General features: G+C 39.5%; 1 protein-coding gene across 5 annotated transcripts in view; it reads right to left on the bottom strand.

The window, feature by feature from the left end:
- Window positions 1-264: 264 nt before the first annotated feature.
- The window catches only part of AFAP1 (actin filament associated protein 1), a 120346-nt gene continuing 93827 nt past the window's right edge, over window positions 265-26783 (bottom strand). For 2 of the 5 annotated variants that reach the window (XM_065836084.2, XM_065836085.2), the window contains exons 9-19: window positions 24557-24706; window positions 21029-21240; window positions 19454-19599; window positions 15644-15761; window positions 13994-14251; window positions 12181-12295; window positions 10568-10732; window positions 9819-10009; window positions 8939-9100; window positions 6941-6991; window positions 265-3619 (exon numbers count right to left, since the gene is read on the bottom strand). In XM_065836084.2, coding sequence (XP_065692156.1) covers window positions 3593-3619; window positions 6941-6991; window positions 8939-9100; window positions 9819-10009; window positions 10568-10732; window positions 12181-12295; window positions 13994-14251; window positions 15644-15761; window positions 19454-19599; window positions 21029-21240; window positions 24557-24706 — 1595 coding nt within the window. In that variant the 3' untranslated portion in view covers window positions 265-3592. The remainder of the gene's footprint in view (window positions 3620-6940; window positions 6992-8938; window positions 9101-9818; window positions 10010-10567; window positions 10733-12180; window positions 12296-13993; window positions 14252-15643; window positions 15762-19453; window positions 19600-21028; window positions 21241-24556; window positions 24707-26783) is intronic. The other 3 variants (XM_071808546.1, XM_071808548.1, XM_071808549.1) reach the window with 3 other exon arrangements.

Below are 26783 nucleotides of genomic sequence, written 5' to 3'. Positions count from 1 at the left end.
TGAGCTCTAAATACATGGAACTTCCATTTTCTATTGCTGGGCTATCCCTTAGACAGACTGCGCTCAAGTTGCAGGAGGTCATCACACAGTTAAATGGGAACACAAGTGATACCAAAAAATATCCTAATTCTGACCTGCCCAAGCAGTTTTCCACTGACTGGCATGGGAGAACGGTACTTGGCTGAAGAGGATTGCGGCGGGTGTCCTGCTGAGGTGCCATCTACTTGTTATACTAATACCAAGAAACACCAATGCAGATGATGATACTCTTTTTGACAGGTAACTTTATTAATAATGGTCTTGGATCTGTCGCACCTACCAGGTGCCAGTCTTTTTTCACACTCTGCAAGACTTTCTGAAGAATAAACGAGAAAGGCATAAAGTTAGTTGAAGCTACTAAGACACACATTTGAAGGTGGGTCTATTTTGCACTTTTTTTTTTACAGAAGTTTCCGTGAATGTGTGTCCAAAAACTTAAATACATTGAGAAATACAGTAGAAAGACTATATTTACAATCAATTATAATGGGCACTGCCAACATATCCAATAACAAAAATAAAACAAAAAACTTTTTCATGTTTCTTTCATGTTTTTTTTTCACAGAGATTTTTAAATATGATTTTGTTTTTTAAAAAATACAATAAGGAAATAATTACATTCTTAATATGAGAACATTATCTTACAACATACAGCCTGGGCCAATTAATTTGAAAGTGTCTTTAACAAAAATTGATACTAAATTAAGTATTCTCCATTTGAAAAATCAAATTGCCACAATCACCTCATTTTAAAAAAACACCTTTGATCCCCAAAAATTATGATTTTTTTTTAATAGCATCACCCATAAAAAAACCCAAACAAAACACAAGTAAAAAAAGCACCTGGAATAGTAATAGAAGTTCGTTGAGGAAGCACAAGTGTAACATTTTCTTAAGAGACATAGAAATGCAATGGTTTAAAATACAAGAGTTTTCCTTTGAAACAAAAGTCATGCTGCTCTATTGCTGACTTTGCCTGTTGATCCTGAAATCTAAAAATGGTGAAAATACAAGCTCTGTTGCATTTTATAAAAAAAATTGTACAGCAATAGTACTATTCAAGAAAACAGAGTACATTTCACAGCACCAAATGTGTCTATCGAGAGGTTCCTGCCCGAGGTTGTTTGTTTTTTTCCTCCTTTTAAAACCTTGGCCACTGTATAGAATAGACATGCCACTAAAGCAAAGTGTGATGCTACCAAGGTACTTATGCATGAGGGACATACGATTACAGTAGGTGCTGGGTTGGTGGTGAGAGGGCAGGGATGGCTTTATGGAGCCTTTTCTGGAGGAAGAGTGAAAGATGCTTAATTTTGCCAGCAGCCCCTGCTGCAGCGGGTGGCAGTTACCCAACATTGGATAAAGACACCAAGTGATTTGGATTTTGCCTACTCTGCATTACTTGATGCGGGACCACTTCTTATTGGCAACTGATACATCATTGCAAACGTTGACTAGAAGCCTAATTTGCATCATAAATATGTACAGATATAAATTAAATATTTATTGAAATATACAAATAAATAACTTAATTTGAAATAAAAAGCCTAAATGAACTTTTGCTTCAAATTTGTTTCTGCTAATACTTATGGGAACTTGATACTGTTTAGTCCGTAGTCATACAGCATAGAATGTGCCCTCCACTTATAGAGTTAGTAAGTAAGCAGATGACCTAAAATAATATAAAAAAATCCTCTTTTCAGTGAGTGAAAACCACACTGACGCTTCCCTACCGTATCTGCATTCCTGCAGAACGTTGTACAAAACATAGTCCCAAGAAGCATCAAGCTTTTTCTCATTTTGGACCCCATTGTAGAAACCGACCCTGCTGAGGTCAATGGGATCCCTGGCACTAACTGCATTTGGGAAGAGGACATGGCCCTGTGTCCTGGCAGCTATTGGGTCGTTCTCTATACCTTCAAAGCCCACCAGCTCCTGAGGGAAGTCCTCTGGTATCCAGCTCAGCTGGGAATCCCAGTGTCCCCTTTAGGAGTTAAGCACACCTCTTCCACATAAAGGGATGTGATCCTTGATAACTGCTGTCTTGCCAATGTCTGCGGTTTTGATTGTAAGTTTTAAATAATTATCAAGACTGCAGCCCTAACATCTGTGATTATCTCCAAGTATGAGTAATATTTTAATTTTTTTAATTAAAGTCATTTTCTAGTCCTCACAGTTAGTTGAGAAGAAAAAAAAAATCTCAAGAATGTGATTGAAGGCTCTCCAAAGGCTTAAAAATAACACGGAGAAAAGATTAAAAGAACCCAACTGATTATATGTTTTTTCCCTTCTCCCTCTCTACTGATTTTTTAAAGCCAATCTTGAGATTTTGAAGGACTTTAGTGGGCAATTTACTGCATATAAGATCTCAGAAGTGACATGGATGGAGACATGGGAAGAACAGATTTCTATACTTTTACTGACTAAAATGCAAGACGCTGTTTCCTACTAAACAGAAGTGGACTTCTGTCAGAAAATCCCCAATTCTCTGTAAAAGTGTCTATAAAGAGTCTGGAAACTATCATCTTTTCAATCCATCTTCAAAAATAATAGCTGAGGTCTGAAAAGATGAAGGGAACTAAGTACAGCAGTGTTCTGTAAGTCAAGTTTAACAACACTAGAGTATAAAAAAAAACCAAAACAAGACTGACTGCATAAGCTATTCTGAGTTGCCATTTTCTGTTGAGGATTAATTTCAATTAAGTTTCATTTTTTTAAAAAGTATAGAAAAGAAGCAGTATCTAAAAATACCTTTTGCCTTTAGAAAAAAACCAGGAACAAATCATATTTTGATGACATGACCTTTGAAAAGAACTGATGCTTTGGAATACTAATGAAGAGAACATACATACTTTTTTTTCAAAGTATGGCAGCTTTTTATCTCCCAATGACAAAAGCAGCTGTCTAAATAGTATCCAAAGAATGCTTCACAGCTGAGTCGTGTCATCCCACGGTGTCGCAGCAGTGTCGAGGACAGCAGCACTGAGGAGCTCCGGGGAGCCCTGCCACTGCTGCCAACGCATTCCTTCAGTTTTCTTTTGCCACGTGAACTGCTAACAAACAGCAAGGTGACTGCTAAGGAGCAAGACTTCGCTCAGCCACCTCTGTGGAAGATCTCACAAAGTCAGTTTTAAGCTGTAAGATTTAGTATTTCACATTGGTCGTAATGCACCAGTCTTCAGTGGTGGTCAGGCCATCTGATGAGATATAATTAACATTGCTGGTTTAATGCTGTTTCAGTAAACTTTCAACGGTGACTTTATGCTCCTTTTTACATACTATGGTTGGTTCGTATTTTTTTGGTTTTCGTTTTCTTCATCAGTGAAGTTGGAAATAAAGAGTTACAGCTAATAAAAAGGGGCACACGTAGTTACACAGCAATACGGTAGAGGGAATACAGGCAAATTAGCGCCAAGCTACCATCAACTTAACAGAATTATAAAATCTCTTATTTTGTATCACTCGATACCACCTTTCAGATGAGTCTTCTGCAGCCTATGTCTTGGTCCGTAACAGGTAAGGCCTTTATGGAAAGTGAGTGGTTTTGTCATATTTATGTTCCATTTTTCATCTCCCATTCCTGGAAAGGGGCGGGGGGGAAAGATACGGAAAATGTTAGAGAAATCAGGATATTTCACTGATGTCATCAGATCTTCTAAGCCAAAGCCAGCTGAGGTCAGTAACAGTTTTTCCATTAGCTTTACTTGATCCAGCCTTCTGCCCACAAATTAGTTAGGGAATGCTAACAAGTATGTCCTGGTAACATCTGTGCGCAGCTTCCTCCCCTCCACAACTATATATGGCAACTTTTTCTCTAATGCAGTGCAAATAAGCCATGTTTGTGTTTTTGCAAGGGGTAATATGGAGCAAATTCGCACACAGCAGTCGGTGTAAAGCGCTCAGCTGGAGCTGAGTAACAGAGGGGGTGATTTAGCGTATAGGGCTTTCTAACTTACTTGCATGAGACATCAGAAGTACTCAATATCTCTCATAGCTGACAAAAAGTGATTGCTTTATTACTCTTCTGGTTTTTTGTGTGTTTTTTTTTTTTTAATAAAGCTTGTGGCAGACACACATTTCTATGGCTAAAAAGGCAACCTACTGAGGCTTTCCATATACACAATCCAAGTTGAGCTATTGCTTGGCAAGTTAAATAAATCAGTTTGCCTTTCTGTGCCTCAGTTTCCCCAGCTGCAAGCTGAGGACAATGACACCTACCATCTAAAGCAAACCACATAATCTATAATGCTTCCATCCACATATCTCAGAGCAAGGTATTGCCATTTCTTCTGCCACATAAGTGAAAATCATGAGATTGCTATGGCTGAACACCCAGTTTGATAAAACTTGTGGCTATTGAGTGACAACTACAGTATTTCTTAACAATACATAGGAGCAGAAGAGCTGAAGAGGGATGGGCTTATCTTAGGACATCCACACTATACCTATTCCCTGAATCACACCCTTACAGCGACCAGGAACTAATGGAGATATGAAGGAGTTGACCTCTTGGAAGTAATCCCCATGGAACCACTGTCAGGGTCTACAGGTTCCTCTCCCACCCCTCTGCCCTGCAGAGATACTCTGCTGGCAGCCTGCTGACTTGACTCCTAACCTGAATTCTTGAATTTAACATCCTTTCCACAAGATTTAAGAGCTCTGACTCAAACCCATTGCTTATGCATGTAAGTATCTGTTTCTGCTACTTAAAGCAGTATTAGTTTGGCTAAACAGCTGCACGACCTAGCCATCTCTTCAGCCATTGTAAAGAAACAGTAAAGGTCACAGTTGGTGGCTGCTTTAGCAATATTAGAAAAAATCTTGAGTTTAAAACAGGTGGAAGTTAGTTAATTTATTTTTTTTTAATCTGGCATTTTTTTGTTTCTTTTCTTCATTTAAATGATGTTTTTATTAAAATAGAATATATTTTAAATATTTAGTTCTACACTTTGGATTGTGGTAAACCTAAACTTAAAACACAGTATTCATAAAAACTAATTACTTTAAAAACGCTATTGAATGTTTATTCCCCATGTATGAGCCATCAAAGCTCTAAATGAAGCCCTTGGCTCAGCAACTGGGAGGAAAATTTTTTAAAGTGTTAAGCAAGCCTTGAAATTACTAGCTTCTTTTGCAGGTGCAGAAGGAGCTTTTTTTTGTTTCCATTTCTCCAGCAGGTTCACACCAATGAAAGAATGTTTAAATCAACACTGACAGCCTGACTAGGAGCTGGGAAGCTGGGAGAGCTCCGTTTCTTCTCTAGTCCCCTGAACATAAGCAAAATGTAAGCTGCTGACATTCAGCAGTTCAGTTTTGAAAACAAATCAGAACAAATCAGAAATCAGAAATAATCACTGCAGTTTCCTTTCTATACATAACTATTTGGGTTTAGAATGTTTAAATAATTGTTTTTCTTGTACAGCAAGAATATTTGGACCATTTTACTTCTCTAAGAATGCTAATGCAGAATATTGCTTTCTACCTTTTAATACAGTCTCCTTTTCCAGCCAAGTAGAGATTAATAAAATTGCACTTAAATGCCTTCTGGCTTCTTGAAGATATGCCTTATTGCTTTCTATCATAATTAAAAGCCTATGTTACAAACAGAAAAGTAAAAAAAAATTTAAAAATCCAAATATATGTATGTATACATGTCTCACAGAATGTCAGGGATTGGAAGTGACCTCAAGAGATCATCCAGTCCAATCCCCCTGCTGCAGCAGGAACACCCAGATGAGGTTACACAGGAAGGTGTCCAGGCGGGTTTTGAATGTCTCCAGGGAAGGAGACTCCACAACCCCCCTGGGCAGCCTGGTCCGGTGTCTGTCACCCTCACTGAGAAGAAGTTTCTTCTCAAATTTAAGTGGAACCTCTTGTGTTCCAGTTTGAACCCATTACCCCTTGTCTTACCATTGGTTGTGACCGAGAACAGCCTGGCTCCATCCTCGTGACACTCACCCTTTATATATTTGTAAACATTAATGAGGTCACCCCTCAGTCTCCTCCAAGCTAAAGAGCCCCAGCTCCCTCAGCCTTTCCTCATAAGGGAGATGTTCCACTCCCTTCATCATCTTGGTTGCCCTGCGCTGGACTCTCTCCAGCAGTTCCCTGTCCTTCTGGAACTGAGGGGCCCAGAACTGGACACAATATTCCAGGTGTGGTCTCACCAGGGCAGAGCAGAGGGGCAGGAGGACCTCTCTCGATCTACTAACCACCTCCCTTCTAATCCACCCCAGGATGCCATTGGCCTTCTTGGCCACAAGGGCACAGTGCTGGCTCATGGTCATCCTGCTGTGCACCAGAATGTGTATATATATATAGTACATATATATATATACTACATATATAGTGAATGTCAAACAGTCAATCCCCAAACTGCTGCTAGTTCTTAGATATAACACTAGTTAGGTCCTCTTGCTTCTCTCTGTATTTCCTTCGCATGTCAGCGCATCTGAAAGGAGAGAGGTTTTGGTGGAGCAGCCTCCAGCCCAGCTGTCCCAGTGCCTTGTCCCCCTGGGGCACAGCTGTGCCACACAGTGCTACCAGACCCTGCCCAGCAGCAGCAGACCTTGGCAGAGCGTGGTGCAGTGCTGTGGGCTCCTTAGCGTGACGGTGACACCAGGGTGGCTGCAAACACAAGGCTGGCCAATGAAACACTCAGAATCCTTTGTGCATAGAAAGAGCCAGAAGTGAGGCATTTGGTGCATTCAAATACAATACTGGGGGGGGGGGGGGGAATCTGACATTTTGAAAGCTTATACAGCTCCCTCATAACACTGGGAGATGTGCCAGTTGCTGAGGATGCAAGCACAAGCAGAGACGTGAAATCTATTACACTCCCACGTGTTGAGCTGACATGCATGTGTGGAGAGCCAAGGAAGTTCTGCTCTGGGATACTCACGTGTGACGCCCTTTCCTTAGCCACATCTATAAGGCCTGGGCTCACTCGTAACTGCAAAAGGCCAAAAGAATTGAGAGCCAAATTCCACCCTCGCACATGTGCAGTTAACCCCCTGAAAGCGGGGTGTGCTGCAGCTGTGTACCTGATGGCAGACTTTGGCTGCAGCTCCTTGCAAATGGGCTGAGCACAGCCTGGGTTGCACTATCCAGTTCAGCAAAGTTTCACTCTTCATATTTAGTGCATGAGGTTTTAGGAAAAAGCTGTTACAGCTGAATTGGATAATTTTGAGTTGTTTGGGGTTTGTTTTGTTTTGTTTTTCCCCAGGACAGGAAATATGCTTAGTAGCTCCATATCCTTTCTGATTAGCCTGATCTTATATCCAAGATTTCCCCACAAAAGAGCTTGACCAACCCATCTGAAGCGCAGTGATCTCAAACAATACAGGAGGGTTTTTCCTGTATGGTATACGCTGGGCATAAAAAAATGTAGTACAGCTCAAGGTATTCTGTACACCAAAAATGTTTAGGTTTTTATAGTGCCCTGGTTTCTCCAGCTGTGAAGATTAAATGTCTGGCTTTAATGTGCCTGTCCAGTCTTCAGCACAAATCCATGCTCCCATTTGTAAGGACTGTGCTTTGTTAGACCATGTTCCCTGAGTAACGCCATGCAAATCTAAGACAAAGTGCATGGTTAGAGATTATATCTTTATAAAACAAATTAGGGTATAATTGGAATACACAGATAAGCTTTAGAGCACATGAATCCTTCTTCAGGTTTCAACCATGAGCAGCAAACTTCAAAGTCAAGCAGAACTGAAACCCTTACACTGAGTTTAATTACTCTTAGTTGAATTTAAATGGATCAGGCCAACTGGCAGAAAAAGCAGTTGATGTCCATGGAAAGGATGAAGGAAATGGTAGTAGAAGGGTGAGAAAGTTCTCACATAAGGTCTAGCAGGATAGGTAATTCATGGCCTGAACAATGTAGAGAGGTTAAAGGGGCTTGGGGGAGGAAACAGAGAGATTACTATGTGCCAGAAAACCAAATCTTTCGCTGCTATGATGATTTTTCATTATCTACTGCATTTAGGTGCCAGGCTCATGCTCACTGAATGTAAATGTATATAATAAATGAAATGTAAAAAAAGTTACTTAAAAAATTCCCTAAATAGAATATTAATACTTCATTGTTTTGAAAAAATAAATGGACTGCAAGGAAGAAAAAATGTCTGTGATTATTATTGTTTATAATTACGATTAGCAGTGAACTACTAAATGAAAAAAATTTGGGCCAATGCTATTACTGTCACCCTTGGTTACATGCTGCCCACATGTTTATGTTGCTAGCAAATTTAGCCCAGAAGAATGGTCATGCAAATCCCATTTAAACTAAAGCACAAAAATTAGAAAGCTGTAACAATACAGGAGGACTGCAAACTTCAGCCTGGTATTTGCAAGACTAAATTAAATTAATTCAGTTTCTAATTTAAGTGAACATTAAGAGCAGATACTTGCACTACAGATTGTCAAGTATTATAAGTTACAACTATACTGTTCTTGCACCAGCTGGCAAAGATCAGACCCAATCTTGTGTTGTTTCAGAACACTTAGTATAACAGTGTTCTTTTAAATACTTGTCTGTTCTACAGATTACTGTAACTTTATGAATTTTAGATGGACTGTCTACACCACAGACCACTTACCTGGCAAATTTAATCTGTAAAAGAACAGAGAAAACCATGGAATGAGCAAGTCAAATGTGTCCCCCAAACTACTCACCAATTCTTCTGCAAAAGGTTCCCCAAATCAGCAGTATTTATGTAGTAATCCGAATAATTTAGATGTGGCACATGCTCTTCTGAACGCTACATTTCACACACAGAAGCAGCAGTAACCCATCTTTCCCTCTCTCCTTGTCTGTTTCTGGTTCTCCACAAGCAAATAAGACTTTCTTAGAAAATAAGGACAGGACGAGAAAATGAGACATAAGACTTCTCACCTTTGCTTTTCGAAGGACATGGCCTCGACAGGGAGAATTATTTGTCGAGGGAGGTCGCTTCAGAGCTGCTGCACTGTTCACAGGTATTGAGCATTCGGTATCACTAGTGTCACAACTGGAGATTGGAGAGTTTTCCAAAGTTCGGTGCTTGAAAATTGGAGACTAACGAAGAGAGAAAAGCCTACATTGAGCTTCCTCCAAGTAGTCCCTTGGGCAGTATTTTCTATCTAGACTTACAATTGCAGATTTTTTTTTAAAGAAACCATATTCATAATAATGTTGGATAAATGAAAAGCAGGTTAGAACAAAAGAAACCAAAGCATAGTGTGTGTTCTGTGATGAAAATTCACGTTTGTTTTGTGATTAAACAACATTGGGTTATCTGGAGTAACTGACCATCCCTTTCTGATCCTTCTGATGGCTGCTTCTGACACAGATGTATAGCATAAGCCAGGACTGCCATGCTCCATTGTGAACATGTGAGATACAGCCCTTGCAAAGGGTGACAGTGACTGACAGGGGACTGACACAGGTATGTCTCCATCACTGCGTGATGACTCGGTGCATTTAAATCTCCCTGGGATGGAGCAGTGTCCCAGTTCGTGCAGTTTTACAGTCACTGAGGACAATGAGGTCCAGCTTTTGCACAATATCCTAACACATACTGCTGTTGATTCCCATACACACCTGCTCCCCATTGCTCTAGAAAGTACACCAGATGTAGGTGAAGAATGCAAACAACACAGAAAGTCATTTAGTTCTGCTCTTATTTCCTGGGCTTAACAAATCTTTTGAAAACTCTCAGTTCCCACTCATTCTACTGCTGCTGAGAAGGCAGAAGCCATGGTACTAGGATTTGGAGATTAATGGCTTTGCATACCTGTGGGCTTGATGTTCCTGACTTGGGCTCAATAGCCAAGCCCAGTGTGATGCCACCAGCCAAGGCTTTCTTAAGGCTCTCCTTCACCTCAGTCAGTTCCAGCTCCAGGTTTACACGCTCAGCCTCCTTCTGCTTGCACTCCTCTTCCAACTTCTTTAACTTGTCTTCAAGAATCACTTGAGTCTTCCTGCCTGTCACCCACAACAATGTTATTATTTCAGTAAGAAGCTTCAATTCACACTTACAGAAATTATTTTTTAAAAAGTAAGGAATCAGTGACATCATAAAAAAGGTACGTACTTGGCAAAAATCACTTTTTTCATGTAAAAAAATTAGCAACAGAAATCAAATGCTTTCTTTCAGCTGCCCTCCTAGGTTTCTAGTCTAGTTTCAAGTATTTATTTTATCATTATTCCATGTCATGAAAATATAATTAGCCACTCACAATAAAATTAATCCCATGTTCTGCTTGCCTGAAGTGCCCATCAGTGTCATTACATAGGTGTGTGTATATATATACACACACATAAATAAAATATATAAAATACATATAAAATACATATATTTTGTTAATATATTTATATTACATATTTTTTAACTATGTAGAAAGCAAATCTAGATGTTACAAAATATTGTTTAACATCAAAACCAAACCTCATGTAGTGGCATGTCTTCAGCACAGAATACAAAGGTATTTGGATAACTGAGCCTGCCCAGGGTAGAATTCAGCACAAAAAAGCTCCTCATACCTGCATTGACTTCAATGGCAGCACGTAGATCTTTCCTTTCTTTTCGAAGCTGGGCCAGCCTGTTCCGAAGTGCTTCTTTCCTCTTTAGCAGCTCCTCCTCTTTGCTTTGTAGCCTCTTTGCATCTGCCTCCACACGATTCTTGCCATATTTGTACTGCTCCGCATCTGTATGTATTGGATTGTAGTTATTTATGGTTAAAACTAACAGCAAAACTAAACTATTCCCTGAGACTGAACAGCACACGAAGCATGTCATGCTTTGCAAATCCATTTTTCCATCCCATTTTCACCGTTTTTTTTTCTCAAGGTCCATGATTCCCACTTTGTTTCCTGTATTTATCTGGGGAAAATGAGCAATACCAGTTACCTTATAGTACATTGGTTTTGAAAAACAGCTTTGCCTTTCTATGTAGTTCAGAGGAAGAAAAGGAGGCTCCTCTTCAGCTCTGAACCCTTGATTTTTAATTGGAAGGGGTCAGACGAAAAAACACCTTTTTGCCCTTTTCCCTGGTTTCCATTACTACTTCAAGTACTTAAAGCACATGTCTTTTCTCACCTGACAAAAGAGAATACAAAGATGTACCCACCTTTTTAATACCTGAGAGCTTTCTTTTTCTATTTTTTTTTTTTTCAGTTTCCCATAGAAATGCTTTCATTTCATGGCTCACATGTAGTCTTATTTTTTCACAGCCCCCTCTCTACCCCTGTTCCAGTTACAGACTCAAAGGAAATAGGTCAGCTAATAGATCACTTTGTCTGCATATCTGAAGGCAAACTCAGCAGCTCTAAACCATTCCTGACAAATAGTTGTCAAACCAATTCTAGTTGGTCTTTAGTAACTGGGATGCCCCACAACTATCTATTTCAGTACCAACTGACATGCATGGTTAGAAAGATACAAACTTTTTTTTCTAAAGCCTAACCCAAATTTGTCTTGTTGCCATTAAATCCATGACTTCTTAAAAATTTATCATGGGATTAAAAAAAAATCACATTAATTCCTTCTCTAGAAGCAGCTGTGCTTTTGACTCCATATTTTAAAAATAAGACTATAGCTCTTTTTTGTCTTTTTTTCTTTATTAGTGATTTCCTACAGGCAAACCACCTGCGCAGAAGAACCCTCTTTCTGAACTCACCAACTGAAATCTCCTCTTCTGAGGAAGCTTTTGAGGTGTGTGGTTGTCTTCATTATTTCCTTACACCTTTTTCATTACTGATAAGAGTAAGTTCACTTTTGAGGAACATAGTGTTCTCATGTCATTCCCAGCTCCTCATCCTTCTCTTCCAACAGGAATACAGAACTACTTTCTGCTCTAACTGATGAATCATTCCCCATTTTTTCTCCTGCTGCCCTCATGACTTTGCAGCCACATTTCACATTTACCATTCTCCATATGACGACCCTTTATTCTGTGGCATGGCTGGAGTACTAATGAGTCACCAACGCACACAATATCTCCTATTCAAAATCTTGGTGGGAATCTCCTGCTTGGCCTCTCAGCCACAGCAGAACCACAGTGGTTCTTTATCTTGTTTGTGAACAAGACAGCTATTTGGGGTGTCCTCATGACTCCACTCACAAGTGAGGCAGCAGTGAGGACAGAGATACTTACTGGATGCGGTGCGCTTCACACATGACACCGATTCGGGTTTCTTCGGCTGGCTATTTAAAGTTCTCCCTTTTCCGGTGATACCATTAGCAGCTGCAGGTGGCTTCTTGCCTTTAAACTGTTAGAAAACAAAAGTACAAATGGGGTCCAGCTACTCCTGTGCCGCTGGCGTAACAGTCACCCTTTCATCAAGGGCAAAGCTTAATTAAAAAGCCGTCTGCTCAGAGAGAGCCTTAATAGATGGCATTGATTGAGCTGGAGACGGCGCTTCCTCCAGAGATGTTGGCTCTGCGTGCTGCCTGCTCAGCGGGAGCCACACCAGCAGTCACAGGATAACAGGGGATGCGCTCCCCATCTCTGCTGGCAATACAGTCTTTAAATTACTCAAAACTCTGGCACTTGCTATATTAAGAAAGCTATTGCAAGGCAGAAAAGTTGCACCTTCAATTAATTTTACACACTAAAGATTTTTCAAAAACAGGTTTGGCAGAGTTAATTTCATACAGAAAAAGCCAACAGGGTTTGCCACACAAAAATCCAACACTTTCTTACATACTATACAGGCTTGCCATATAGTATGGCAGTGCATGGATTTTTTTTTTTTCCATTTTTAAATGTTTCATTTTTACATTTCACATTTTTAAATGTTAGAAGTTAATCAATTTCCTCTTTCTTACACAGCTTCTGGCTACTATAAAAGCTTCTCTTACTAAAAAACAGGCAACCTCTAATAATGGCTAGGCCCGCTCACAAGATTAACAGAAACAGCACATTTCATGTCCAAGGGGTTTCCCTTTAGAGGGCTCCCCTGCGCTGAGCTGAACCCTGGGAAGAACAACACTGTCCTTGAGGCAGCTTGGTGTTTACATGGGGCTGCCTGAGCCGACACAGGGCACACACGCAGCCTGCGGTCGGGGGTATTCAATGCTCGAGCCCACCTCCAATTCTGCAATGTCACTGGATTCTAATATTCTGATATGAAGTTTTCATAGGAGTTGAGTTAACACAGAATATGACAGGTACCTTATTCAAGGGAACCACTTATCTAACCGTTTCATTTCAGATTAAACTGAAAACCACCCATCTTTGTGACACATTCCCAGGCTTATGCCAATGGGCAGCTTTTGGAGATTGGCTACAGGCTCTAGAGAATGTCTCTGGTGTGGCTGAGTGAGGTTTGCTCTGCTCCCCACCTGGGCTCTGCCTGTCTGCTATTGAGGCTGAGCATACAGGATTTCATTTTTCTGTAGCTTCACTTTCATTTCAGCTGAGGTCTAGAAGCCATCCCCAGAAAGCAGCATAGACATAGGCTTAGGTTTTTTTTCACAGGAAGAAAACAACAAGCAGTAATTTAAGTATGGTATATACACACTATATGCAATATCATTTAGTATATATAATATCTATTTTATGACATATATGTATATTCACAATATATATAACCATCGTATATACAATATACAGATTAGTAAAACTCCAGGTCATATTTCACCTTCCTTTTTTTCTTCCAGTCATTGCTGCCTAGAGAGACAGAAGGCAGCTAGATGTGCATTCAGGTTAAGTTTTTTTCTTATTATCCACAACCTGCAAATCATCAAGAACTTGAGCGGAAAGCCCTTTCCAGGTGCCAATAGTTCTTCATCGTAATTTACAACTTAGCAAACCTGTTTCATTTGCAGTAAGCTCAGACTAAACTCCAAGCATTTCAGTGCTAACGCTAATGGACTGGAATAGCTCAAGGCCCTTAAGATAACAACCAGATAAACAGAACAGCCAAAAAATAAAAAACTTTGTTAAGTATTAAATAGTACGGTACCTGTGAGCCAGATCCCCTCCCCACAGCAGAGGTATTAGTGACAGACTGAGCAGAAGATAGATTGGATGAGACAGGGTATTTGTAATGGTTAGAGGAGAGTTTGTCAGTAGATAACCTATTGGGTTTTCTGTCAGCTGGCGGATAGCGCGCAAAGATTTTTGGAGACGGCAAGTTATCGTACAGGCCTGCGTTATCATAAAGCATTTCTTCTCCAATGTTCCTGCTACGAGAAGAAGGAAAGCCATCTTCTGGTTCCCACTGCAACACATACACTTTGGTAGTTAGTAAACAATATGCCATGCAGAACCTCCTCAGTGAAGTCAAAACATTAATTCCTTTGACTGTAGCATGCATATGCTTGTTGCTTACACTTGAATCAAACTCTTTAGAAAGGTGGGGAGGACAGAGTGTGGAAAGGAAGCATTGCATGACATGGCTGATAGCCTCAGTCCTATGCATGTGCCACACCATCCCAGCACCCTCTCTGTTCCCTAGACTGCCCCTTCAGGTGCCAGCTCGAGCACTGCGGGGGACACAAGCAGGCCGTGTTCACAGGAGGACACTCACAGGCTACACAGATGAATCTTTAGGCTATATGTCTTTCCAGTGAGTACCAGCTGCTGGTATGCTAGTATTACCGTTTTTTGTTGGAGAACTATTATTCTGAGCTAACCAGCTAGAACAGACACAGACCATTCTTTTTCTTTTTCTTCTTCTTTTTTGTTTCTGTTTCTTATTTTTTTTCCCCAGAAAAATGGAAAGCTCAACAACAATACTCCAGTGATTCATTCAATTATTAATCTTAAAAGAAACCAACCTGGTTGCCAAATATCCTTCCTTAATCCGTCCTGGCAGCAGCAGGACACTACTCATACAAAGGCTTCAGCACATCCAAGAACTACACATACAGACTACTCACCACACATGTGGTAATGTGTTGTTCCCAAGAGGGGCTTTCTACCATCTTTCTGAGATTGCTAAGACATGATGGAGGACTGAACTTGCAGTCCACTTAACCCTTTGAAACTCTGATTTTTTCTTGAGTTCAGTCTTAGTGGGGGCCTTTATGAAGCAGCCCAAATTAAGCTCTGACATGAGCTGCAACTTCCCTGTAAATCTTTGTGATGACCACATCTATGTGTTAAACTCTATTAGACATCTGCCTACAATCAGTTCTGCAAATTATGAAGATAGAAGTGATCACTGCGGTTCTCCTTTGGGATATGCAGTACCTGCTGTCATGAAAAATGCAGCCCCAGGGCCTCAGAAGTTTTGTTTGTTTGTTTTTGTTTTGTTTTCAAAAGACACCAGAAGGTGCCTGGTGTAACTACGTCCTTAATTTTGCCAGGTCCAGTGTGATTTTAAAAAACAGCCCCTCAAGTGAGTATTATATTTAAGGACTTGGCAACAAATCGTCAACAGGCAATTGCTTTCTAAATGCACATTGGCTTACATGTGCGTTAATGTAAACAATATGTCCCACCCCCCCTACTACTCTGTAGGTGTGAGAGAAGTTTGCAGCCCCCCCAATCAAAAACATAGGAGTTCATTGGGAAACTGCCCAGTGGGGCTTTTTAGATAATATAATTTTCAGACATCCATGCGTTCGACACATGCAAACCATTTGTTCTGTGCAAATTCAATTCTTACCGATCCATTTATGCAGGGAACATCATCATAATGAAGTGCCATTCCACTCGGACAGGCGTAGCCATTGGCAGTGCTTCCCCGATACGGATTTGTAGATATAACACGCCTGTTCATAAAACTGAATAAAGCAAAATAAAAATAATAAAAATCAGTGCTTGAACCCAAGTCTAAGTGATGATTCAGTGGTATGTCCCCTATATCTGATTATGTAGCCTAGAAGCACATATCTTCTCACTTTCTGCAGGAGAGCTGAGGACAGTTTTCCTTCTGTTGCTACTCACACATTGCTGTTAGCAGCCAATATTACAACATATGTTTCTGTACTCCATTCTTACAGTGGGGATATGACTGTGTGAAAGCCAGGAGGGCAACAGCTGTAACTTCTCAGTGGTGTGTTTACATGGGAACCTGCTGATCCGTGTTACAAACCAGCTTGCCAGTGTCCCATAAAAGTTCCCTTGTTGTCTGCATCAGGGAGAAGCAGGTGTTTCTGGGTGCACGTGTGCTCAGGGCGCAGGATGCGAACTTAGGTTCTGGCAAAGTTGAACTGTTTTTACAAATTTTTGCTGAAATTTATTTTTGTTTCTCTCAGTTCCTAAGTTTAAATATCTACCAAAATTTTCTGAATAATTTCTTCCTCAAAATCTGGGAATTTTTCATTTCCACATCAGAACTTTTGGCTGGATAGAGTGTGCACAATGGCACTGTGCTTCCCAACTCACACTCTCTGGGTTATCATGCATGCAAATAGTCTATATGTTAATTCTTGCTCTGTTTCACACAGTGCGTCTGAGCCCCCTGAACACTTCAAAAGAGCACTATATATTTATGTATAGGTTTATTTATTTCCTACCCTCTCCCCAGAATCAACATTACAGCTTGTTTTACCAAAATTCTACAGAACTCGTGCAAGGTACCACAGACTAGAACAAGGCTTTGTGTTGGGACCAAAGATCTAACAATGCAGAAAATAGCAGAATCAGGCCCAATAGCAATAACGACTCCAAGGGTGAGTTTTCCTTTGTAGCAAACTGCTGAAATTGAACGGGGTATAGAGAGAGATCCCAAATAATTCCTATAGCTTCAGGTGTGCATGAACGGGAAAACAAAGCTTTCTATTCCAAACAATAGAACTATTCAGGCTCTGTGCTGACATTCATAAAATATGATAAAGCCCTACTAAAGCAGAGAGGGTCTTCTGTAGCGCTGGCTGGAGCTCAAGAATGCTGTGGTTTCAACAGTTGCTTTCTTTTGGGTTTGGAATAACAAGGAGTACACTGAATTTCTCATTCAGAGGGAGACAGACCTCGTCCATCTGGGGCTCACCTGAGCCACAGGAGACCCGGGCTCACAGGAGGGATGAACCTGCCCAGTTCAGTGTGGATCTTTCAGGGCAGGGCAGGGCTGGAATAATGATTAGACAGAAGCTTTCCTTACTTCAAACAAACAACAAACAGCCCAAGATAAATTCCATTATGAAAATGTTTTTAACTTTATCATATCTCCAACTTTATGAGACATTATTAAAGGGCTGCATTTGTTTACTGTTTCTCTAAATGAAGAACATTACTCAAGCATTTCTGGTTAGTCTGAAGGACTGCATTTGGAGCCGTTACTGTGTTTCTTTCTATTTAAGTAGCTTCAATGAGAGTGATGCATAATAACCATGTCTGAAAACTGGGATATTCATTAATGACATCTGATGCACCTGTAATAACTATTTCCACCACCAAAGGAAGCTAAGATTTATCTAAGTATCTGTAAGCACTTCATAAGCATTATTTCACTATGCCTCATTAATCATGTTTACAGATGCATTCCTGTAAGTTAATTGTATTCTGAAACTTATAGATGAGAAAGCAAATAAAGAAAACTTGCTTGGAAGCTTTTTTCTTCAGCCTTTCCCAGATACTTAATGATTTAGACTAAGAAAATTGATGGGACTATTAATGAAGAGCCAACTATTTCGAAAAGCATCAGTCTCAGGAAATGAAAAACCAATAATCCTGAAGTGATTGTGTGATCATCAAAGCTTTAATGATAACTGCAGCTAATTTAGAAAGCTGATATTCATTCTATAAAGGGCAGAAATGGTATTTTATCAACACTTAAGTAAAGTATTATTGTAATGTCTCCTCATTTTCTAGGAGTAGTTGAAAATCAGCAGACAGCTACTCTAGCTGCTTATCAGCAAGCTCTTAAGTCTTTTAAACACACCCAGTGAATTTTAACTAATTCTTAATAGGGGAATTCTGCTATTTTGCAAGTTGTTTGACATTCCTTTCTAACATGTGGTTTAGTTGCATGTGTTTTTTCACTTGGCTGCAACTAATATTGCATTTGTTCAGAAAAGGAAAGCCAAGCAGTATTCAGGGGGGAAGGTTTCCATTCTACTTCTTTCTTAAATGTGGTTATTGTTAGACGCTGACTGAAGCAAAATACATGTCAACACAGGATAAACATTTTGAGCCCTCTTAACATCAAAACAAGTATTAACATAAATAGGTAAGCTAAGCACATTCTACCAAAGTTATATGGTTTTCATGAAACTGGGCTTGTAGTAACACTGAGTCACTTTGATTTCTGTCAGAAGTCATTCAAACCAGATACAGAATGAAACTGCCTGTTTTCCCTCATTAAAGCTCTCTTAACACCTCGCTAATGAGTGTCTTCTTATTCTGGAAAACTCTGAAGCTCTTGATGGGTTTTTGCTTGTTTGTTTGGGCTTTTTTGTTGGTTCTATGTGTTTTTTGTTTGTTTGTTTTTGTTGGTGTTTTTGTTTTTTAATTTTTCAGTCTGTTTAAAGCCGAGGTGTGATTCTCTAGTAAATCAAGTCATACGAATTCCAAATTTGTGTGGGTAGCCTCATTTTGCAGTGAGCTGAGGGGTGATACCTTTGCCACCTGTCTTCTCAGGCCACCCAGTGTCTGATCCTGGAAAAGCCCAGGTAGGTCTGCAGCAGGACATCCCACCTGTCCCCACTGTTCCTTCCCTTCCCTTTCTGAACTGTCTCACCTAGCCAAGCAAAAATGCCAGTCTCCTCCCACCAAAGACTGCTTTAATACCTAAATTGATTTTGAACATGTAAATCACTATATGTGCTAAATGTGCGTTACTTTTCTGAGCACAGGACCTGTAAAGGGGAATTCACTCTACTGATTTGTAATTTAAACAGTTTCTGTGCTGCGCCCTAGGCACCTTCCCAGTTTCCACCTCCTAAATTAAAACCCAGAAATTAATTGGACTGGTGTGAGCTTGACGCGGTTTTTAATTAATCAAAAAATAACTTGAGATGGAAACACTGAGAATGTGACTCTCCAAGACATAAATTGCTTAAATTTGCTATACATTTTTAGTGTACAGAATATATTGGGCAATATATGCTGTACATATTGCCTACATGTACAGCAAATAAAGCCAACAGATAAATGTGAACTATGTAGCTGCTTATTAATTTATTTATTTAAATTAATTTATTTAATTTTCAGCATATTTGTCCTTTTCCAGGGACAGTTCTGTCTTCAAGAAAATAAAAGGTTAAAATATAGCACTTGATGAGGAGACTTACTGAAAAAAAATGTGTAAAGATTTGGGTAAAGTTGGATGGTGTCTGCATCTTTTACAGAACTAGCATGATGCCAACACAATAATCATAAACACATCTAACATGCTGTGATGCTGAAACACTTCACGAGTTCCATATCTGGCAAAGAGGGGTAGATTCTGATAAGCTCTCTTGGCACAGGAGTTAACACATAGATATAAATTCTCAGAGTACTGGAAACACCCGGGTAGCTGAGCGCCCCTCACCAGAAGGTCTGTTTTGCAGCCTGGATGACGCTTGCTGTCATTTCCACGTCGATGTAATCATAGTGCAGAGCTCCAGGGTCTGTTGAAGATCCTGTTTCCGCCAGCAAAATTCCCAGCCATCTGCCCATGTCTTCAGAGGAGGATGCCTGCAAGGAAATGGGCAAGAGCATACGTCAGGTCTTTAGTCTGCCACTGAGCTGAGCTTTACTTCAAAATGGCCTGTTCTTCTTGGCCAACAAATTGCTACCACATTGTATGAGCTGCTCTGGTTTCTCTCTGCTAAACTCCTAAAAACCCCAGGATTTCTTATTAAATCTGCATTGCTAGGAGTGCACTTTGAGTAGGATAAGCACTCATCAGTTATGATGTAGTACAAACTGTGCAATTCCAAAAAGAAGAAAAAATAATCATTTAAGGCTAGTGGATTTAGATTCAAGTCATGCTTATTTTAGACTTCAGAAAATGTAAAGCTATAACAGAATTATTCTCCTATGCTAAGCTGGGGGATTTTAGGTATGATGATTCCCAAGAAGAAAGTCTTAGTCCTAAGTAGAAACAAGGGAAAAAATAATCCAATAGTAGAAGAAATTTTAGGGTTCCTTTTTGAAAAAAAATCCAATACATTTGTCTAGATGATGGCATTTATATTCCTAGCGGACAAGTACAAACATGAATACTGTTAAAATAGTTTTAAATTTTTCATATTTTTCTTCAATTCACCAATTACAAAGTTAAACGGTAGCAAATAAATACAGGGAAAAAGGGTGTGGGAAAGAAATTATAAGGCTTCCAGTTTCTCCTTCGTTTTTTAAATATTTCACTGCCTTTCACAGTTCCTTGAGCTCCTTTCTAGTTTTTGGTTTTTTGTTGTTGTTTTTTTTTTCCACATTCTCTGAATTACTCAAATAGAACAGGCCCGGCTGCAATGACAGGAGACTAAAGGGATCTGCAGTTGGAAATCCAAGTGGTCAAACTGTCCATCCTGCCACTGAACACAAAAGCTTGCCTCCTCCTATATTATATCTTCATTAGACTTGGCTTTAAGTGTCTTCTCATTTCATTTTTCAAAATATGATGAATAAAGCCCCTCAGAAAATCCTGACCCAGCTACCACAGGTGAAAGTATGACTTTGGCAACGTTGAGGAGTATGACAGCGTCTACATGTATGACATGCTGGGACACTATTTGCTTAATGCAAAATTATCTCAATATGGACACAGACTGAGAAAAAGTGGTTCAGATAAATGAGAGTTAAGAGCTCTAGAGTTCACATTAACAGCAACACCTTATTTAATGATCACTAAGTTGTTTACCCGAAGTAATTATATCCCTGATGTAAAAGTGTGTATTGAGAAGGAGCAGGGACATCTTAGCAGCAGGTCAAGGGAAGGTCAGTGTAGAGAAAAGCGTTTTCCTGAGAAAACTTTTGAACTGCATTAAATCTCAGTTCTCTCTTTCTTTGCCTACAACACTTGTTATTTTTGTCTTTTTGAATGACCAAGTTGTATGGAAGTGCTTCTCTAATTTAGCTTGTGGATGTTCCTACAAGTCATAGCCATTAGGAACCACTGTACCTCGAGCACAGCGACTTCCTGCCCATTTCGGAGGAGGCGGAAGGTCAGGGGATGCTTTGAATCCAGTCCCGGGATGACTTCACAGCCACGGAGAGGGATAGAAACAATGTGCGTCTTCAGATCTGTCCTGTCCTTGTGGAAAATGAGTTTATTGTCTTTCACTCTGCACCAGCGCTCACGCCAACGGTTATTTGAGAGCACGTTTAGATATCCTGCAATAAAATGAAACGTGAAATATTTTACTCCTGTCTTTTTATGAGAAGAAAAAACCCAAACCCTTACTTTTCAATGTAACGCTACCACTTAAACAACTTATTCCTCTTATAATAGAAAGTTCAGCTTAATTTTAGGAAGAGAAGTACATGACCCTGTTTCACTTCTTTTAATCAAAACTTTCACTGTGACAATAACCTAGTAAAAAGCATATAAAGTTGTGATCCTGCTCATGTGCAAATGGCTGTTCAGTGTTAGTCAACACAGCAGCTGGATGAGCAGGAGCACACTGATCCCCAACACTTTATTAAGAACGAGAGAGGGGCAGTGATAAAAATGTATGTACATAGACAATGTACTCACAAAGAAGACCCATCTTCTCCGTGGCTTTGATAACTGTGACCAACCAAAATTGTCTGGGAAAACCACAGCCATATTATATAATTATAATAATATATTATATATATAATATTATATAATTAGGTGATGAGCCAGCTTCTGTAACATCCAAAGTCAGTGTTCTGAAGACCTATTAAGCGTTGATGTTATAACTTCTGATTTCATTTAGAAAGAAGAAGGCACACTTGGTTTGAAACACCTTCAAAGCAGAGTTTAAAAGATTGCTACTGATGCCAATAAAAGTAAAAATTAAAAATTAAAGAACTAAGTGCAGATGAAACTTAGTTATTCAAGACAAAAGTTTAAACAAAGATTATTTCCCTCCCCCCAAGGATAATACAGCACCCTTACAACAAATTGAAATTTCATTAACAAATTGCCTTTTAAAAAGTTCACTTTTCTTATCATGCTCTATATCACACAGTGTCTAGGCATATAGTATCATTAAATGGGCAGTGTTTCGTGTTTTTCTTTTTTTGTCCCATATCAACAATCATTCCAAACTCAAATCTTAAAATCAAGACAATGCCCAATTTTCCTGCCTGATTTAGTTTGGGAACGAAAAAAAGATGATCTTTTACTTTTGCTTCCACATTACGAACACTACATGAATTCAGTGTGCTGCTGCTTCCAACGAGGCTGTGAAGAGGGAAACAAATGGTATCTTGCACAGGCCAGAATTTATGTAAAAAAACTGTCTTCTATCTCAGGTCTCATTTTCATTTAATTCTGTTGGATAGCTCTCTTTGGTTTTCATTAAAACTATGACTTATGATTAATTTTTCTGGGTTTCCCTTCCAACATTGTGGTTCCAATGTCAAAGCTTGATCCAACAGGATATAGCAGATCAGACTTGCGCACATCTTGGAAGGTGCCATAAAAAAAGGAGGATGTGCACAGTCCTCTGATTTTGGCTCCTTGTGATGATCACACTCTCCAGCTCTCCTCCCTCCTCCTGTAACAAAACCCCATATAGTTGTGCATTATAATATAATCCCTAGAAATTGAAAACTCTTCACTTACAAGCCAGCTGGCTTGTTTTGGAATGAAAGGCTTTTTTTTGTTTCCAGACAGTACTTTTTTTCCTCCTCTGCTTCTAACACACCTCTCAGAAAAGCTCTTCTAAACCCTCCTATTTCACATGAACTACGCAGGATTCCACGCTTTTCCTCCCACATATCCCTACTTAAAACTTCAACAGTTGATATGACCAAAATGCCTTGAGTGCATTCCCATTTGTGACATTTGCCCTTGGCTTGGCCTAGGTAGCCAAAGACCAGTGATGCTCTAGGGAAGAGCTTTGCCATGATGCCGAGTGCAGGTTGGTTTCCATTTCCACTCTAGCTGGGTGTCCCCTACAGCCGCGCTGGGCTTTTCTCTTTGTTCATGGGAGGTAGAGCCTTTTCAAGTGTAAAAGCCTTCAACTGTGGAGCAACCTCCCAGAGAGCATTGCACTGAGCCAAATTTCTGGTGGTGAGAAACTCCTTCTGCAAAAACTTCCTGCGATGACCAGAGCCTAGACACGCAGATTTTCCTATAAAATCTGCAAGTGGTGTTGTGTAGAGCCAAATGCAGGCAATAGTAATGGCTATACTTATGTCCATATCCGAAATAATGATAGAAATACTAGGACTTAGATTGTACAGCTGTGGTTAATGTCTCACATAATACAGAATAATCAATGGAGCATGAGACCCCGGAAGTCTTGAGTTTGTATGGAAACCAGATGCTTCAGCTTTTCCCAGCTGTTCTTTTGGTTGATAAATCACATCTGTACTTAGCTGATGTATGGACATATATACACACACTTATTTAATCAAAGATTGTTTATGTGAATGATTTCCAAAGTGTGGCTTGAGAGCCACCTCTGATCTATGAAGTTCTCACTGGTGGTCCATGGATCTGCTTCTTGCACATTGGGCAAGCATCTATCACACTTCATGCACCCATGAGTTTTGCCAACTGCTGCCTAATCACAGATTTCTTGGTTTCTGAAGTTCTTCTAGACAATTAAAGCAGAAAAGACAGATCCAAATTAAGAATCTGGTGCAACTACTTCATAGCTTGCTTTCTCTGGAATTTTTTTTTGGAAGGGACTGTGAGAAGGGTGGCTTCTACCTTATTTTCATGTATGGAAGTGTTACTTAATACTGGAGCACCAGAAGGCAAATAGGAGAATGTAAATACATTGCATTGTTTGAAAATACCAGAGCTGTGAGGACATCAGCTCAGTGCATTGCACAAAGTCCTAAACTGTGAGAAAACATTAAGAGCTAAGATACACAACTTAAGCATTTTCTGCATGCCTTCTTATATATTATACTTTCTTGGTGCTGCCAAGCACTGCAGTTGTCATAAGGAGTGATCATCATTCGGAGGTAAAATAGCTTTCTAGAAATCTGTTATTTCATTCAAGTTTTGCCCAATATGTACCACTTTAGGAACTTACAATTAAACTCAAATCGCTTTGGCTGAGGCCAGTCGACTGCTGTCTTGATTGCTGTCCCTTAAAACCTCACCATGATCCATCATAAAAGACTTGATCCTTTCCCAAGAACATTCTTCTAATTCCTAGTCTAAATTTATTTCATAGTGCAGTCTATAATAATTTTATATCCATTTCCTTGAAGACAGCTCGTTTATTTCTGCTTTTTTTTGTCCACACTTCCCCCTTACCTTTGCAAAGAGCAATGATATTACTTCTGAGCCTAGGCTACCATTTTATTTTAAAAGTCGACTCTTTTAGTCTCTTTTCAAATTATAAGCTCTTTATTACTCCTCTTTCAATCTGAGTGCATCTTTCATATGTTGGAGGAAGAATTACAGCAGTACAAGCAATTTCAGAGGAATTTCTAGGCTAGAATTTTACGAAGTTTTAGTCGCAATGTGCATTTAAGGAGAAAAAAAATCACTTGCCACATGTTGGAACATCTTCTTCAGCTGATGAGGTCTGTTCATCTGTTGATGGCTTTTTCTTTCCCAAGCCAATGATCTTTGTTATTTTTTTCCCGGTTACTTTAGTCACAGTGCCTTTGGCTTCCGGTTTTGAACTTTTTTTCCTCTTCACTATTAAGGAAGCAAAAGGATGTATTTTAGTGTGTTTAAATTAACCCAAGAACAGAGAGAACATGAATAAAAATTGCAGTTCAGACAAACAATTCACTCTAAGATGAACATTCTTCAAGAAGTTGCAGACTGCACTCAGATAAACATTAGATTCCCTCTCTAATACAGATGCCTATAAATAACCTCTGTTCTATAAAAATAATCGCATTCAGAATATATACAGGTAAGAAAAATAAAAATCAAGCTTCTAATTGAATTTTATCTAATCAAGCTGAAAGTCTCTTTCCACAGCAGTCATGTAATTTATCAGTATGACTGAGCTACCTGCATATAAATTTGGCTAATATAAGTGAGAATAAAAATCCACCCAGACAATCTTCCATTTTTCCTAAACATCTACCTCGAAATACTTTAACAGTTAAGTACACAACAAAACCAAAATATACTTGCCTAGCAAAAATATGACTGCCATGTACAATTAGGTTAAGGTATCTTATGCCAATGAACCTTTTAGAATGAGAAGACTTACAAATTAACTACTAACAATTAAATTAGTGGGATCAGTGTAAACATTCAGTGATTAGAAGCTAGCACTTACTGTTTTTGTGAGGACTTGGAAAGAAAAGCTCTGCTGAAAAGAGTCATTCTGCTAACATCCAGCCTATGCTTCTATTAATTTAATATGATATTAGTAATATTACGGCTCTGTGCACCAAGCCATGCTGTGCTGCTGAATGTAACATGTCAAGGATATAATTTTTTTGAAGTGCCTACCTGACTAAAGTCCTAGCAAATAAAGAAAAAAAATTGCAAACAGTCAGAAAATATATCTTTTATTTGCAAAATAGAACTAACACAATGAACTTTCAGAAATTGCATTCAGCGGTCTAATTTGGATTCCATCAACAGAGCAAAACTTTCTCTGCTGACAAGGCAGCGAAAATATCCATCAGCTTGCCCTGATACGTGATTTTGATGAAAAATACATTTAGGATAGTTACTGATTGAGCTGCTGTAACTTAATCCCTGACATATCAATTCCCTTCACAACAGGGAACATTTAGTGGTTATGGACTTGTGTAAACTGAGAAATAAAAGGACAAATGTTCAGATGAGAAATGACTGTATGAATTGATGAACTGGGAAGAAGAATGCATGGAAAATAGAGAAGCAGTTTGGGACTCACAATGGGATAATTTATCAGATTTAGTTTAATTGCTAGGAATCATGGAACATTATTTAGAAAACATATTTGTAGCCAAGACCATGCAAATCTGTCACCTGCCGCATGTGGTGCTGAGGAGGAAAAGCAGCTTTTCAGGTACGGGTCACTGTTCCCCAAACTCCAATACAGTGATGCACGTAAGCAAAGGTCTAATTCTCTCTTCCTAAGGCGAGGGTGTTCAGAACTTATATTGTACTCTCCAAACATGCAACAAGCTCCTGTGTTCAGGGGAGGAAGGCCTTCATGACTTAATCTTTTTGAGTCTAAAGAATATACTGATTGCCTGACTGCCAGTGATTTTTGTCACAAAAGCCTCTTCTTCTCATTTTCTTCCCTGCAGTAAAATGAGCAGCTGGTTGAGAGCGGAGCAGACGCTGGTCCGTGAGTGAGGATGGAGACGACTGCTCTCCAGAAGCTCCCTTCCCACGGACTCCCTTAAGCGTTTCCTACCCATTGTTTGAAAAAATAGTGTAACTTCATCCAGAACCACTTAAAATGATGCCAGGGATATTTTAACCTCCTTGCAGTCATTAATGCCTATTCTTTTTATTACTACATATCGAAGGTCACAATTTGCAAAAGCAACTGCTATTTTAAATGGTCCTCCTTGAGACATCTAAGCTGGGCTGGTTTTGCAGCAGCGTATGCTCCAGCAGCATGGCTCCCACAAGGCACCTGAGCCACCAGGCACTTTTGGACATCATGGACAACACAGCTTTTGGGGCACAGATGTTTCTCAGCAGGTTTCAAAGGCTAAAATGGTACCACATTTTTGAAGGCTTAGTAGAATATTTTATAGGGTGAAAACTAACCCTGTACCACAAGTTCTAGAAACCACAAAACCTGACATTG

The sequence above is a fragment of the Patagioenas fasciata genome, chromosome 4 (genome assembly GCF_037038585.1).
Source record: "Patagioenas fasciata isolate bPatFas1 chromosome 4, bPatFas1.hap1, whole genome shotgun sequence".
Classification (NCBI taxonomy): domain Eukaryota; kingdom Metazoa; phylum Chordata; class Aves; order Columbiformes; family Columbidae; genus Patagioenas; species Patagioenas fasciata.
The sequence above is the reverse complement of the archived record's forward strand: the minus strand, read 5'-3'. Positions and strand labels throughout refer to the sequence as shown.